General features: G+C 44.0%; 2 protein-coding genes across 2 annotated transcripts in view; one reads left to right on the forward strand and one right to left on the reverse strand.

The window, feature by feature from the left end:
• The window catches only part of LOC138970295 (uncharacterized), an 18,770-nt gene extending 6,693 nt beyond the window's left edge, over positions 1-12,077 (reverse strand). Inside the window, exons 1-4 of the mRNA XM_070342778.1 lie at positions 12,035-12,077; positions 5,702-5,743; positions 3,861-3,962; positions 1,486-1,510 (exon numbers count right to left, since the gene is read on the reverse strand). Coding sequence (XP_070198879.1) covers positions 1,486-1,510; positions 3,861-3,948 — 113 coding nt within the window. The 5' untranslated portion in view covers positions 3,949-3,962; positions 5,702-5,743; positions 12,035-12,077. The remainder of the gene's footprint in view (positions 1-1,485; positions 1,511-3,860; positions 3,963-5,701; positions 5,744-12,034) is intronic.
• LOC138972060 (uncharacterized) lies at positions 7,039-10,728 on the forward strand. The gene is made up of 4 exons (XM_070344901.1): positions 7,039-7,979; positions 8,500-9,121; positions 9,273-9,357; positions 9,488-10,728. Exons 1-4 carry the CDS (start codon positions 7,039-7,041, stop codon positions 10,726-10,728), a joined length of 2,889 nt encoding a protein of 962 aa, XP_070201002.1.
• Positions 12,078-14,733: the final 2,656 nt, after the last annotated feature.

Below are 14,733 nucleotides of genomic sequence, written 5' to 3' on the forward strand. Positions count from 1 at the left end.
TGTGAAATGTCGCCAAAATGGGACGGCGGCAAAACGGGATTGCACGTAAATGGGATATTGCGCGAATTAAAAACGAAGGAGTAGACCCTAAGTTTCTCGTACGAGATGTTTACTGGGAGTAAATATTTGGGGAGTAAAAATTTAGTTCCTTGTGGAGTTCTTTTTTCGTACAAGATTTTTACTGGAAGTTTACTCCGGAGTCAATTTTTCGTGGAGTAAAAATTTCGTGTTACACCGGTTCATGACCGTTGTGGTAACGAGCGCACATTGCTGTCTCCATATTGTGTTCCTACGAATCGAAAGTATGATCGCCAAGCCCTTCTGTCATTGAAGGCAACGTTCGATATTTGCGTCTGTCAGCGTCGCCAACGTTCGACAGATTGTACTACTGTTACTCACAAACTTTCAATTTACACAATGAAATGCCAATAACATGCAAACACAACAATGGGAGACGAAGGGAAAACCTACTAGCGATTGAAATTATGCAAACGAACTCACAAATCCCTCACTTTCCGAATGCAAATGCTGCAAATCCGTATGCGCGCGTCGCTGTGCCGAACGTTGGGTTGCCGAACGTTGCTGACAGACGCAACAAAACTTGATCAAAAGGCACTAAAAACGATTAAATGTTTTACTTACTGGGTATCGCATTCCTCTTTTTCTTCCTGCAGACGATATGAAGCGGTTGAAACGTCGTTTCCGATGAAAGGCTCGGTTATTTCCGTTAAAAACGAAGTTTGCCGAACGTGTGATTCCGTCTACAGACACCGGTCGGATCACAACAAAAATGTTCATTCTTTGCGATTTTGTGATACTGTTGATGATACACCTGCTTTCCAGTGAAGAACATCAATAAAATGATGTTCACAAGCAAGAATAACAGACAAAAGCACGCGATGTGTAAAATTAGGCTTTGCTTTGCAAACAAAGCACGTGTTTTTTTTACTGACAGACACTTTCGGTGGCGATTGAAAATTTTTCCAGAAACGGTTTTATGCTCCCATTTGATATTTTTTCCCTATTTTATCTAGTCAGAGACTAACCTTGTGTATTAATTGAATTAATAACCCCATTATCATATGTTTTGTGTGATATTTCGTGTCTGCTTGAATCACACTTTGAGATGGGGTCATGTGACAGAAGGAAATGGTGTCTGTCAGGATTCACACGTTCGCTTCGAAAAACGCGCTCAAATAATTGCTCAAACACAAACATTTTAGCTTTTATTTATTTTTTTGTATTGCAAATACCATACTTACTCATGCCAAGCAGAAAAAATGATGAAAATCAACACAGTAAGCAAGTAATTTGAAGGCAAAGTTTACACACATCAAAGAGTCTGATTACCGTGAAACCTGCCTTTATCATGTATTATTCGGTGTGCACATTTCTCAAATCGATTACAGTATAGCGTTCACGGGATACCTCCAGCTTCGCTGGGATTAGTATTTAAATACATATATTCACTGTAAATAGTCTGACCTTGTTTTAGCTTCGGTATCCCAATCTGAAAAAGAAAACACACAACAATCAAGAAGAAGCTAACCCTAGCCCCATTTTTGTTATAAAAATACAATGTCAAACGAAGAGTTCTTGCAATTATCTCAGCTAAGTGAGTTCAGCAAAGGGTTCATACAGGACGGTGTCAGCCCACGACAAATTGGCGTTACTTGAACAATGGAAGTAAAGTCGGTCTAGAGTACATTATTATGTACACCGTGATGGATGTTTCTCTGTATGAGACCATTGAACAATTCACAAAGATACACATTATCTGTAGCCTGGCTGCTTTCTGTTCATAGGCACAGTAAGTTGGCAGAACTATTTTCTTAAATTATGCCTATGTCAATCTACCTGGTTGTATTAAGAGCAAAATGGATCAAATTGTTCAAAAAGCGTTTTTTGATATTTTTGCAGATTATGGTTCCATAACATATACTCTTCAAAAAAAGTTAAGAACCGGTCATGAAATGTTCACAATTTTTGAAATATTCGCCAAAAATCAAGGGTTTGACAATTTGATTGAAACGTCACTTTTTGGAATTAACAAAAGGGCAGTGAATCTTGCTATAGGAACATTTTTGGTAGGCAGGGTTACTGTGTCATGCTAAACAGGCGGAAAAGGTGAGGTTTTCTTTAAAAAGGGGGCAGTTTTCAAAGTCCTATGAAATGGGTGCAAAACATGCCAAGACAAAAACCAGTAATGCACGTGCTACAACAGGGTTCCACCCACGACATCTGCTAACACATTTTGTGTTTGTCAAATGACACACTGACAACATAATGTAATGAAACAACATGTCCGTATCAAAAACACGGAGCGACTTGGATAAGGCAAGGGCAGTTTGATGGCTACAAGATGTTGTTTCTGCCAGGAAAGTGGTTCAGAGTGTTGCAGTGTCTCACTTCATCGGACTGAGAGGAATGGCTTCAAGCAATTGGCAGAGTATAGTTAAGATAATGTTATGGTCGGCCTACAGTCACCATAACAATGAAGGATCGCCTCATCCAAATGAAGTTCATGCAGCAAAACGAGGTTACTGAAAAGGCTGCAGGCATCGACAATGAGCTTCCACCACACACTGTTGTCCTTAATCAAAGTGTTACAAACTGCTTACACGCTTTTAACTACAGTGAAAGACACCCAGTATGCAAAACAACATTGACTGCCAACCATCCAGCTGGCCACCGAGCCTGGTGCACTCAACGTGTGAGGTGGTTACGTCATCGTCGGGTTCCGTTCTTGTTTACCGATGGGTCCCGCCTCTTTTTGGATTCTGCAGATGGACGCATCAGAGTCTGGAGGCGTCGTAGAGAGCGCTTTGCAGATGGTGCTGTACTAGAACGAAATCGTTTGATGGGGGCTCTGTGATGGTCTGGGGAGAGATCACCTTACGTCGTAGGACATCTCACTACCGATCAGTGGGCGATTAATTCGTGATCGCTGCCGGGATAAGATTGTGCAGTTTTTTGTCGTAAGAAAAACTGGTTTGTAACGGTGTTTCTGCTGGGTAGCTGCAGTCGATATGCAATCAATCTAAAACTACACGTCTGTATTCGTACTTCTTCTTCTTCTTCTGCGTCCGTGGGCTGAAACTCCCACGTACACTCGTGTTTTGCATGAGTGGAATTTTACGTGTATGACCGTTTTTACCCCGCCATTTAGGCAGCCATACATCGCTTTCGGAGGAAGCATGCTGGGTATGTTCGTGTTTCTATAACCCACCGAACTCTGACATGAATTACAGGATCTTTTTCGTGCGCACTTGGTCTTGTGCTTGCGTGTACACACGGGGGTGTTTGGACACCGAGGAGAGTCTGCACACAAAGTTGACTCTGAGAAATAAATTTCTCGCCGAACGTGGGGACGAACTCACGCTGACAGCGACCATGAATACAAATCCAGCGCGCTACCGACTGAGCTACATCCCCGCCCCGCGTATTCGTACTATTACTTAGTGCAATCAGAGCCTAAAAAAGGACATTATAACTGTTTTCCGTTAACATTTTGCAAACGGTCATAAGACAAAGGTGACGTGACATGTACCCAACTTTGTATTTCAGTAAGTGATTGTGCCACTTAATGTGTGCCAAAGGCTGGACACACGGGCTCCAGTAACTGATAAGGAAAACAATGCAATCGTTTTTTAATCCGTTAGTCAAGATGAATGATAGTTTTAATGAACGGACGAATTATTGATTTTTCAGCTACTGAAATGAAACCCCAAAGCAAAGATGACAACCACTTTAGTTAAACTTGAGGTCGGCACACACACACACACACACACACACACACACACACATACACACACACACACACACACACACACAGACAGTGGGTATAACGTACAACCCACCCAATCCGGGCGGGCGGCGCGTTTGGAAGAAGGCGGCGCCAGCAATCAACGCGACCAGCCCCAGCCCGACACTCAGCCCCACGATCATTCCTACAGACGACCCTGTAACACAAAACAACTTAGGCTATACCATGGTGACAACTTGCTTTACTGCCAAATTAAACGCTGCCTTGCCTGTGATCAAGAGGAGTTAATGCTCATGCAACTCACCTCTGTCATAGATAATACAAACCAGAATTAAATTATGTGCTGAACCATTATACACATGCGAAACATCAACAACAACAACAATAACAATAACATCAACAACAAATGAGGAAACAAGAAAAGCGAATGCTCAAATGGCAGGCACTCTTTGCTAATGGTGACACTGGGGGTTATGGAATTTAGGTCGTGTTAGAGCAGCATCCTATTCCAACATCAATGTTTAATCAAAACCAATCAGTTCTAAACAAGGATAAAATCGGCAAAATCAGGGGACTTGTGTCAAAACTGGACCCAACACAAGATAGACAATAATAAATGAAGTAATTTGCTTTTTCGATTGAGGTACATATCGGTGACTAATTGGAACCTAGCAGTAATGAGGTTATATAGCTATTCTGATGAACACGTGGGGGAATTCGGGGGCTGTGATTGGATGGTCTCTTCCGATCATCAAAGCATAATGCTACGGAAGTCGGCCATTTTTCTCAATATCCAAAAGCATATTGTCAATAACAAAGACGCATGGTTCCGGCTTACCCACCTGTACCACACGATGTTTCACTGATCGACAACAGCATACACTGACAACTTGAAATTCTTCCCGGGAATGTTTTTCAGCGTTACAAATGTCGATAGCATACTCTTTTCTGCTAACTTCCCGATGAAACAGGACTAAACCTATTATTTTCTGTCCCTAAACACCACAAAATGCCCAAAGTCGAAAGATGTAGTACAAACAGGGGAGTAAAACGGAACTTCCGTTTTTGTGTGCCTGTGAGCTTAGTTCACAGTTGCCGACTGACACAATTTTTTGCATTCGGCTTTTCTTATCTCGTAACTCTACACTAAATACCCCATTTCCCCTCTGAAGTATTGATGTACAACCCATGGCACTAACATTCATGTAGTCGTTTATAACTGAGGTTGAAAAATTCGCTTCATGACGAGACAAGTATAAATGCCATTCACCCAAACTGGAAACGTCGCTGCCGTCTGCTTGCTTTGTACGGATTAGCTGTTCTCTTTTCCTCCCCTTGTTGCATCCTAGTTCTTCAGTTGTTTCTAGTTTTCCGTTGATGTTGTGTTTTGGTCTTCTTCATAAGTTGTCTTGTTCAAAATTTAAAAAAACTCAAACTTCTTTTTGTTGTATACGAATTAACTAATAAAAAGCTGTTTAACAGCTGTGTTGTCAAATCGAGTTTTTTTCCGAAGTCAGTGAATAGCCTGCGCAAAACTAATGCGCATAAGAAACGGCGTCTGCTATCAAAATCTGAGATCAACGCATCGACGCAAAAACTGTCATTTTGTAAGTTTGGAACAACAAAATAATAAAGGTCAGAACAGCTATATAATCGCTATTGTGTTTTCAGCGTAGCAATAGGGTCCGATATTTAGACGAGACAAGTATAATGCCGACGCTGAAAACACAATAGCTGTTAATCACTGCAACAGTTGGTCTACATCCTAATCTACCCGTGTACTTGTTTGGTTTTAATTATCTGCAAGCAAAATTAAAGTCGACATTTTGATAAAAATATAAAATGCAAATGGCGGCCATAATTAACATTTTGCTGATATCAGAAGCAAAGTAATCTTGGCAACAGAGTGTACATAACACCAACCCATTTACTCACCACTTTGTTCATTAGATGTTTGTTGCGCCTGTGATTGTCCAGCTGAAAGTTAAATTGAAGTTCTAAGTAAAGACAGACACACTGTGCTGATCATCACACAATTTACCGTCTGGCTGTGTTCACTGCAAAGTGTCATTTTTAGCTGAATTCATTTTGCACCGGACACCCATGTCACTCATGTCAAGCTGTTAAATAAATTCAATAACAAAAAAGTCAGTATGACTCGCCTTTGCTTTAAGTAATATTAATTACATATTAATCCGTGTGCTGCCCTAGCTAGAAAGAAATTCAATAAAGTGACAATTTGATACTTTTTGACCCGAACTCAGAACTCAACCCTACTGTGGCCTGGAAGTATGGCCATGATACACACACTGATATAAGTTTCAAAAATCTCAAATCAAAACAAATTTGACAACATGTTATGTTTGATTATCTAATCCAAAGTTGACCCCATTGTGACCTTAAAAATTGAGGTCAACCAGATTTGGTTCATGCATGGTGATCATTGAATTCTGGTTGTGTGTGAAATTTCAAAGCTCTAGCTTAAAAACTAGTAACAAAATTGGTAGTTTTCCATATTTTGATCCTAACATGACTCCACAGTGACCTTACAATTTCATGAGGGTCAACCAGACTTTGATCACGTTGGGAGATCATTAAACCCTAGACGCGTGCAATGTTTCAAAGTTCTGGACGCGAAAATGATCAAGACATGAATAATTGTGCACTTCAAGACCCACAAAGAACTCGGTTGTGTCCCCAAATTTTGACTAGGGTCAACGAAACTTGGATCATGTCCGGAAGTCATGATACCTAGACGTGGGTAAAGTTTCAAAGCTCTAATTTAAAACACAATAACAAAAATCATGATTATGCATGTCATGACCATTTCAGTGGAACCCCCTTTACACACCCACACCCCTTCCCTTGTCTTCCTCTGAGGTGGTTAGCGCATCGGGCTGTTCAAGGAGGCTATAGATTCTATGGACTCGTTCCTTTGTAGATTTGAAGCACATGCAGAAGCGTTGAGCTGGCCAAAGAAAGATTGGGGAATCCTTCTTAGCGCAGTTCTAGACGGTCAAGCTTTGAATTTGTTTCATACTCTGAATGCAAAGGGAGGACTACAGTACGAGACCTTGAAGGAATGTTTGTTGACAAAGTTTCACTGTAACGCAGAAGGTTTTAGACAGAAGTTCAGGTCTGCGAAACCGGAAGTTGAAGAATCATTTTTGTCATTTGGTACTCGACTGAGACACCTGTTTGATCGTTGGGTACAGCTGAGCGCAACAGAGAACACGTTCGATAGCCTAGCAGAACTAGTGATCCAGGAACAGATGCTGTCTAGTGTAGCGAAAGAGCTAGCCGTTTTCCTACGCGAGAGGAACCCAAAGAAGCTGACGGAACTTTTTGAGTTAGCAGAGAACTATCGCGAGGCACATCCGTCCAAGATACTAGCAGGCAAAGGTGACAACGTAGCTGCATTCAGCGCACCTCAGAACAGAGGAGGACATGCAAACAGAGGCGGTCAGAGGGGTGGCAAAGGCGGTTCTCATTCCAGGCAGACAAATCGAGAGGACTATCAAGCTTTTTCACAACAAGCGGAGATAGACAAGTCCAAGAAAGACGCTCACATCACATGTTACAGGTGTGGAATAGTAGGCCACGTCGCAAGAGGATGTAGGTCAGGATTACAGAGGGGCAAACCAACAATGCTTTGCGCCGGATGGAACAGGAGTACACCGGCAGCCAAAACCGTAGACTTCCAGGATGGTGACCCAGAATATTCCAAAGGAACTGTCAACGGCATCCCAGTCACGGTGGTGATTGATTCAGGTGCAGTGACAGCAGGAGTGAGAAGATCGCTGGTTCGCCCAGAGCAGTACACCGGACAGAGCAAGACGACAATCTCCTTCGGAGGAAACAGGGAAACCTTCCCACTAGCAGTCGTCCCGGTGGAAACAAGTACTTACACCGGAAACATCTGCTGTTGTGTGATTGACTCACCAGTGATCGACCTACTACTAGGAAACCTCGAGAAGATTCATCCTGCACCAGGATTATTTGGCAAAGTGGTGGCCGACGAACCAGAAACACCAACACTAGTGACACCAGGAGTAGAACAGCTTTCTACAGCTGCTGCAACTACTCGAGCGCAGTCTACACAGGACAAGAAAGAAACGAAACCACTCAGAGCTCCAGCAACAAAACTTTCAGTGGACGAAGATGAGTTGAAGAAACTTCAAGGGGCAGATCCAAAACTAGATGCCTACTTCAAGTTTGTTTCCAGCGGGGAATTAAAGAGACAAGGGAAAAATAGTGTCCACTTCGTGATAGAGAACGGCGTTCTCTACAGAGACTTTGTTACCCCGACCGAGACATATCACCAGATTGTAGTCCTGGAACCACTCGTCGAATCAGTGCTATTTTCCGCCCATGACACTTTAATCTCGGGACACTGTAGCAAGCACAAGACAGCGGATAGAATCCGAGCGCGATTTTTCTGGCCAGGGATATCTACAGCTGTTGCAGAGTATTGTAGATCCTGTGATATTTGCCAGAGAACTCAAGCAAAGGGAAAGACCAGAAATATTCCCTTAGATAACATGTCAAGGATAGAGACACCATTCAAGCGAGTAGCTATCGACCTCGTTGGCCCCTTGTCTCCACCCACGGAGGAGAAGCACACGCACATCCTGACAGTCATCGATGTGGCGACTAGATTTCCGGAAGCAATACCACTGAAGAAGATAAGACTCTGTTACAGTGGCCGAAGCACTGTTTTCTGTTTTCGCCAGGATAGGAATTCCCGATGAAATCCAGTCAGACAATGGATCCCAGTTCACCCCAGACATGATGCGAGAGTTCCGGAAGTTACTCTCCATAAAAGGTGTATTTTTGTCGCCTTACCTTGCGCAGTCCAATGGTATCGTGGAGCGTCTGCACGGCACCCTGAAGCCCATGTTGAAGGTCATCTCGACTCAACCAAGGCTGTGGCACAGGTATCTGCCGGCACTACTCTTCGCCATCAGAGAACTGCCCAACGCGAGTACAGGATTTTCCCCATTCCAACTGCTCTTCGGAAGGCAACCGAAAGGACCCATCGACTTACTTGCCAACGCCTGGACTGACAGAGAAAGTGCCCAAGAGGCCAAGACGACCTACCAATACGTCATTGACTTGAAGACCATGATCTACGACGCCTGTAAGGTTGCACACGACGCAGTGGACAATGCCAGAGCGATTCAGAAGCATCACCACGACAAGAGATCCACAAGGAGGAAGTTCGCAGTCGGAGACCAAGTTCTGCTACTTCTACCGACTACAGCAAACACGCTCCATATGCAGTGGAAAGGCCCTTACAGAGTTGTGGAAGTTTTCAACAATGACTACAGAATTGACATGTTGACCACGCAGAAGGTATACCATGCCAACATGCTCAAGCTCTACGTAGACAGAGGCAACAGCACCGCAAGAATGACAACAGAGAAGAAGAAAAAGAGCGGTAGCAGTATTGCTAGAAGAAGAGGACGGAACACCATTCAACCTTGAGACTGTGGAACTGCCACAGGATGAGGCAACTTCCAGCTGGAGGGAGGCCCACATCGATGAAGAGTTGGACCCTGATCAAGTCCAGGAGGTTGAAGCAGCGTTCCGTGAGTTCAAGCAATCATGCTGAATGTTTAAGAGCATCACCAGGAGCATCAAGAGGCACAGTAGTCCATTCCATCCGGGTGACGACAGACGTACCTACGCGGACGAAACAGTACCCACTGCCATTCGCAGCACGGGAAGACATCATCCAGGAGGTGAAGGAACTACGAGAGTTAGGGATCATCGAACCCTCCACATCCCCATACTGCTCCCCGATTGTTCTCGTTCCCAAGAAGAATTCGACGCGGAAACGTATGTGTTTGGACCTGAGGGCCCTTAACAAGATAACAGTTTTCGACGCAGAACCCATTCCTGATCCTGAAGAGATTGTTGCATCATTGGCAGGTGCAAAGTATTTCACCAAACTCGACTTGGCCAAAGGCTACTACCAGATCTTCATTGAGAAGAAAGATAGACCAAAGAGGGCATTTCAGACACCACAAGGACTCATGCAGTTTTGCCGGGTACCCTTTGGACTAGTATCAGCCCCAGCGACATTTGCGAGAGCCATGAGAGAGCTGCTCGGCACGAGCACCATCAATTTCTTTGATGACATTCTCATCGCCAGCGTTACCTGGCTCCAACACGTGACAGCTATACGTGAGACTCTCCAGACCCTATGCGCAGGTGGGTTTACAGCCAAGCCAAGTAAAGTGTATGCTGGATTCAGGAAACTGGAGTTTTGGGGACACACGATCGGAAAGGGAGAATTGAGACCCATCAGAGAAAACGTTGAGTCAATCTTGAAGATCACCGCACCAGCGACAAAGAAACAAGTGAGATCGTTGCTGGGAATGATCGGATATTACAAGAAGTTCATTCCATCCTACTCAACATTGACAGCACCGATGACCAACCTCTTGGCAGGCCGCCAGAAAGGGCCCGTCACATGGACAGACGAATGTGCACTGGCTTTCGAGCAGATCAGGAAATTTCTTTCCAGAGGACCTGTCCTGAAGCTGCCGGATCTCAGCAAACCGTTTGCAGTGATGACGGACGCCAGTGGCACAGGCATCGGAGGAGTCTTGTTGCAGGTACATGACGGAATGCAGCATCCAACAGCGTTTGCTAGCAGGAAACTACTCCCACGAGAGACACGCTACAGTACAATCGAGAAAGAGTGCTTAGCCATCGTCTGGACACTGACCAAGTTCCAGAGATACCTTTGGGGGCAGGAATTTCACCTGGAGACAGATCACAGACCACTTCAGTACATCACGTCGTCGTCGTACAAGAACGCGAGGATCATGCGCTGGTCACTGTCACTCCAGGAATTTCGCTTCACCATCAAGAGTCTGCCAGGGGACGACAACATCTTCGCTGACATTCTGTCACGATCAGGATCGGATCAACAGATTCCGTACGCACCTTAGCAGGTCGGAGGATGCCTGAGAAAAGAATGGAACATTCTTTTTTTTCAGGGGGGGGACGTGTGAAGGAAATCACGGAATACACTAGCAGGCAACGTTGACAGTGATATCCTCCACGCTTTTTAGAAGCGCTAACCAGGGATAATAGCGTGACATAGCGAAGTGACGTAGCACGTACTGTGAATTCAGCTCACTCACTGACTGAAAGAGTTGACGTGAATCGCAATGCAGATATCGTTACACTTGACCACTGTCCATCGACAGGGAGGGGTTTGTCAGAGGAATCGACCGGGAGAAAGGAAGCCCGCGTAAAGCACATTGAATATCGTTAATGTTTATCGCATAAGTTGAATCGACTAACACTGTAACTTTAAACATAGCAGACAGATGTTCAAGACAAGATGTCCGCTATTTATGTTGTGCAGTGCGTCGTATAACCGATCAGACAGGAAGGTAGTGACCAGATGACAGTACTAAGGATCTGAGCAGCCGCCGGATTATCTTACCTATTGACTCGCTTAGCTGAGATTCGACGGGATTTCTAGAAGCTCGAGCACGGTTATTTTGTGTCCGTATAGTTGGACCGTAGAGGTCACTGGGCGATAGTTACTGCGTAGACCGAGGTCGCCAGTAGAAGGATCTAGTAGTAAATACATTTCCTAGTGTACGGCTTTTGAAGCTGTGTGATTCTGTGTAGGACCAGAATTAAAATATGTCTACAAGAACTGGATTACTTAAGAGATAAGGAATATTTAGTAGACAGAGCAGACGGTGATTTTTGACTATACAAGAGCCGTGAGTCGTTACACTTAAAATAGATATCGTGTGTCAATGAGTTCACGGACTGTTTGTATTTCTTTACCTGAGTGAAGAGTAGAGAGTTTTGATAGTGCAATTGTACGAGATTGTCATATCTAGTTGTTTGTTTGCTACAAAACTGTGAGTACCGGATGTTTGAGTACCTAACATTTATGTTCATGATTGTGTGTATTTGTGTGTACGTTGTTATAGCTGATTAATACAGTGGAGGGAACTTACATTTGGAGTTGTGTTTGATTCCTGTATGACAGCGTATTAGCTCATTTACATTCATTCACAACCACACAAACACACAGATAGTAACCAATGCATTGCACTTCTATCGCAATCCTAAAACGTATAGATAATAACAACTTTTGGCCCTAAACACTATCCCAACCCACACTCCTACCCCTGACAATACGATATTTTTTAACTTGTCAGCGAAACCTCGCAAACCTTGTTACGCTGAGACAACCAATTAGCATGGGCTGCCACAGAGTGTACTTACTGCAGGTAAAGTCTACGTGGTTGACCTTGTAGCCAGGAGAACAGCCACAGAGTGTACTCACTGCAGGTAAAGTCTACGTGGTTGACCTTGTAGCCAGGAGAACAGCCACAGAGTGTACTTACTGCAGGTAAAGTCTACGTGGTTGACCTTGTAGCCAGGAGAACAGCCACAGAGTGTACTCACTGCAGGTAAAGTCTACGTGGTTGACCTTGTAGCCAGGAGAACAGCCACAGAGTGTACTTACTGCAGGTAAAGTCGACGTGGTTGACCTTGTAGCCAGGAGAACAGCCACAGAGTGTACTCACTGCAGGTAAAGTCTACGTGGTTGACCTTGTAGCCAGGAGAACAGCCACAGAGTGTACTTACTGCAGGTAAAGTCTACGTGGTTGACCTTGTAGCCAGAAGAACAGCCACAGAGTGTACTTACTGCAGGTAAAGTCTACGTGGTTGACCTTGTAGCCAGGAGAACAGCCACATGTCTGATTGTTGCACACAGCGTTTGCATCCAAGCATTTCTCCGTCGCATCGTTACACTCCCCGCCCACTCTACCTTGAATTGGTTCTGGAACAAAAAATCATGTAGCTTCGAAAAAGTGTGCACCCACTCTACATTTTCGTGGATCTGGAACAAATACTCGCGTAGCTTGCTTCTCCCGTCTGCAACAAGGTCAGCTTCAGTTGTCCACAGCACCATAGGTGCACAACCTGTTGCACTTTTCAATCAGAGGTCTAAGGCCAATCAAACACGTGAAGAAGCAGGTGCGGATCAGTTCATTTTATGGGGGGTTTCCAAAAGTATATTGTGAAGATATGGGTGTGAAGGCGCGAAGCGCCGAGCCGACGGCTAGAAGCGCCTAGCTTGGTAGGGGGGTCCGGGGGCATGCCCCCCCGAAATTTTTTGAAAAAAGGATGCAAAATGGTGCAATCTGGTGCATTCTGAGGATGATCATTACCAGTTTCAGGCAGCAGATTTTGTCACTGATTAATACCCCCAAAAAACACAATTTTTTTTATTTTTTTTGGCTGGGGGGGGGGGGGGGGTTCCGGAAACCCCAGAACCCCCCCCCCCCTTGTCCGCCCCTGAGAAGCATTGCTAAATAAGCATATAAAAAAAGTGTAAATGTGCAAGTTATCCAGAAATAGTAAATGTGGCGAATGGAATTGCTTTTAGCGCTCTAGCTCCGTTAGTTTGGAGGTGTCGATGTTAGGAGCTGGTTCATATTAGGGGTCCTTGCCCCAGATGGTTGAAAGAGGTACTCACTCACCAAGATATACAGCAGCTTTGCTGGTCCTTACGGGAATATTGATAAATGAACGTGCGTTTAAAACCTGAGAAAAAATAACACTGTTGTCATGCGTTGTGTTTGTCCTTTGGTTGGTTGACTGGCTGTGAAAGCAATGTTAGCACGCACTCACCGCAGCCTGGTCCTTGTCCAGACGGTTCGGAAACTCCTCCAGTGCACGTGCACAGTCTGGTGGTGAAATTACAGCTTGACCCTGCCTCGCACTCTATGTCGTTGGAGCACGTCTTGTCCAATGGGACCTCTGCTCACACATGCACACAGATATGTACATACACACATATATGTACATACACAATCAATCAATCAATATGAGGCTTATATCGCGCGTATTCCGTGGGTACAGTTCTAACCGCAGGAATATTTTTTTTTTTTTATGCAATTTATATCGCGCACATATTCAAAGCGCAGGGATTTATTTATGCCGTGTGAGATGGATTTTTTTTTTACACAATACATCACGCATTCACATTGGCCAGCAGATCGCAGCCATTTCGGCGCATATCCTACTTTTCACGGCCTATTATTCCAAGTCACACGGGTATTTTGGTGGACATTTTTATCTATGCCTATACAATTTTGCCAGGAAAGACCCTTTTGTCAATCGTGGGATCTTTAACGTGCACACCCCCAATGTAGTGTACACGAAGGGACCTCGGTTTTTCGTCTCATCCGAAAGACTAGCACTTGAACCCACCACCTAGGTTAGGAAAAGGGAGAGAAAATTGCTAACGCCCTGACCCAGGGTCGAACTCGCAACCTCTCGCTTCCGAGTGCAAGTGTGTTTACCACTCGGCCACCCAGTCCAGATATACAGATATACACACACATACAGACCGATATGCACACACATACAGACCGATATGCACACACATACAGGCATAAATAAAAACACAGACAGACAGATATGTACACGTTAATTTTTAAGTTGATACCATACGTTTGAGTTTCTAGCTTCCCGTATTTTTATCCGAAAATACAAGAAAAAAAACCCACGTATTTGTTCTGAACAAGTCGAAGTGAATAAATCATATCTTAAAAACGATATAGTTCATATTCTCATTGAGGAATAAATCTGCCTTTAGTGTGCTGAAACCAACTTGAACGTCCTGTATATTTGAGGGTTCCCTAGTATTTTTAAGTTATTTCCCTTGCATGTTGACGCCATTTCCTTCATTTAGAGAAGAAATTACTTCCCTTACTTTTTTTCTGCACAGACAATAAATAAACTCAATCATTTGCTCTTACCCTGTCGGAAACACACGACATCTTAAAAACAATATAAACTTGGCCAAAAAATTATTGCAACAATTTTTGCACGTTCAGAAAAGCGTTAAACCACAATCCATTTTAATTGAACTTTATATGCTTGAAAAGGAAATTATGTCTACTGTTCAT

Source organism: Littorina saxatilis, linkage group LG7, assembly GCF_037325665.1.
Source record: "Littorina saxatilis isolate snail1 linkage group LG7, US_GU_Lsax_2.0, whole genome shotgun sequence".
Classification (NCBI taxonomy): Eukaryota; Metazoa; Mollusca; class Gastropoda; order Littorinimorpha; family Littorinidae; genus Littorina; species Littorina saxatilis.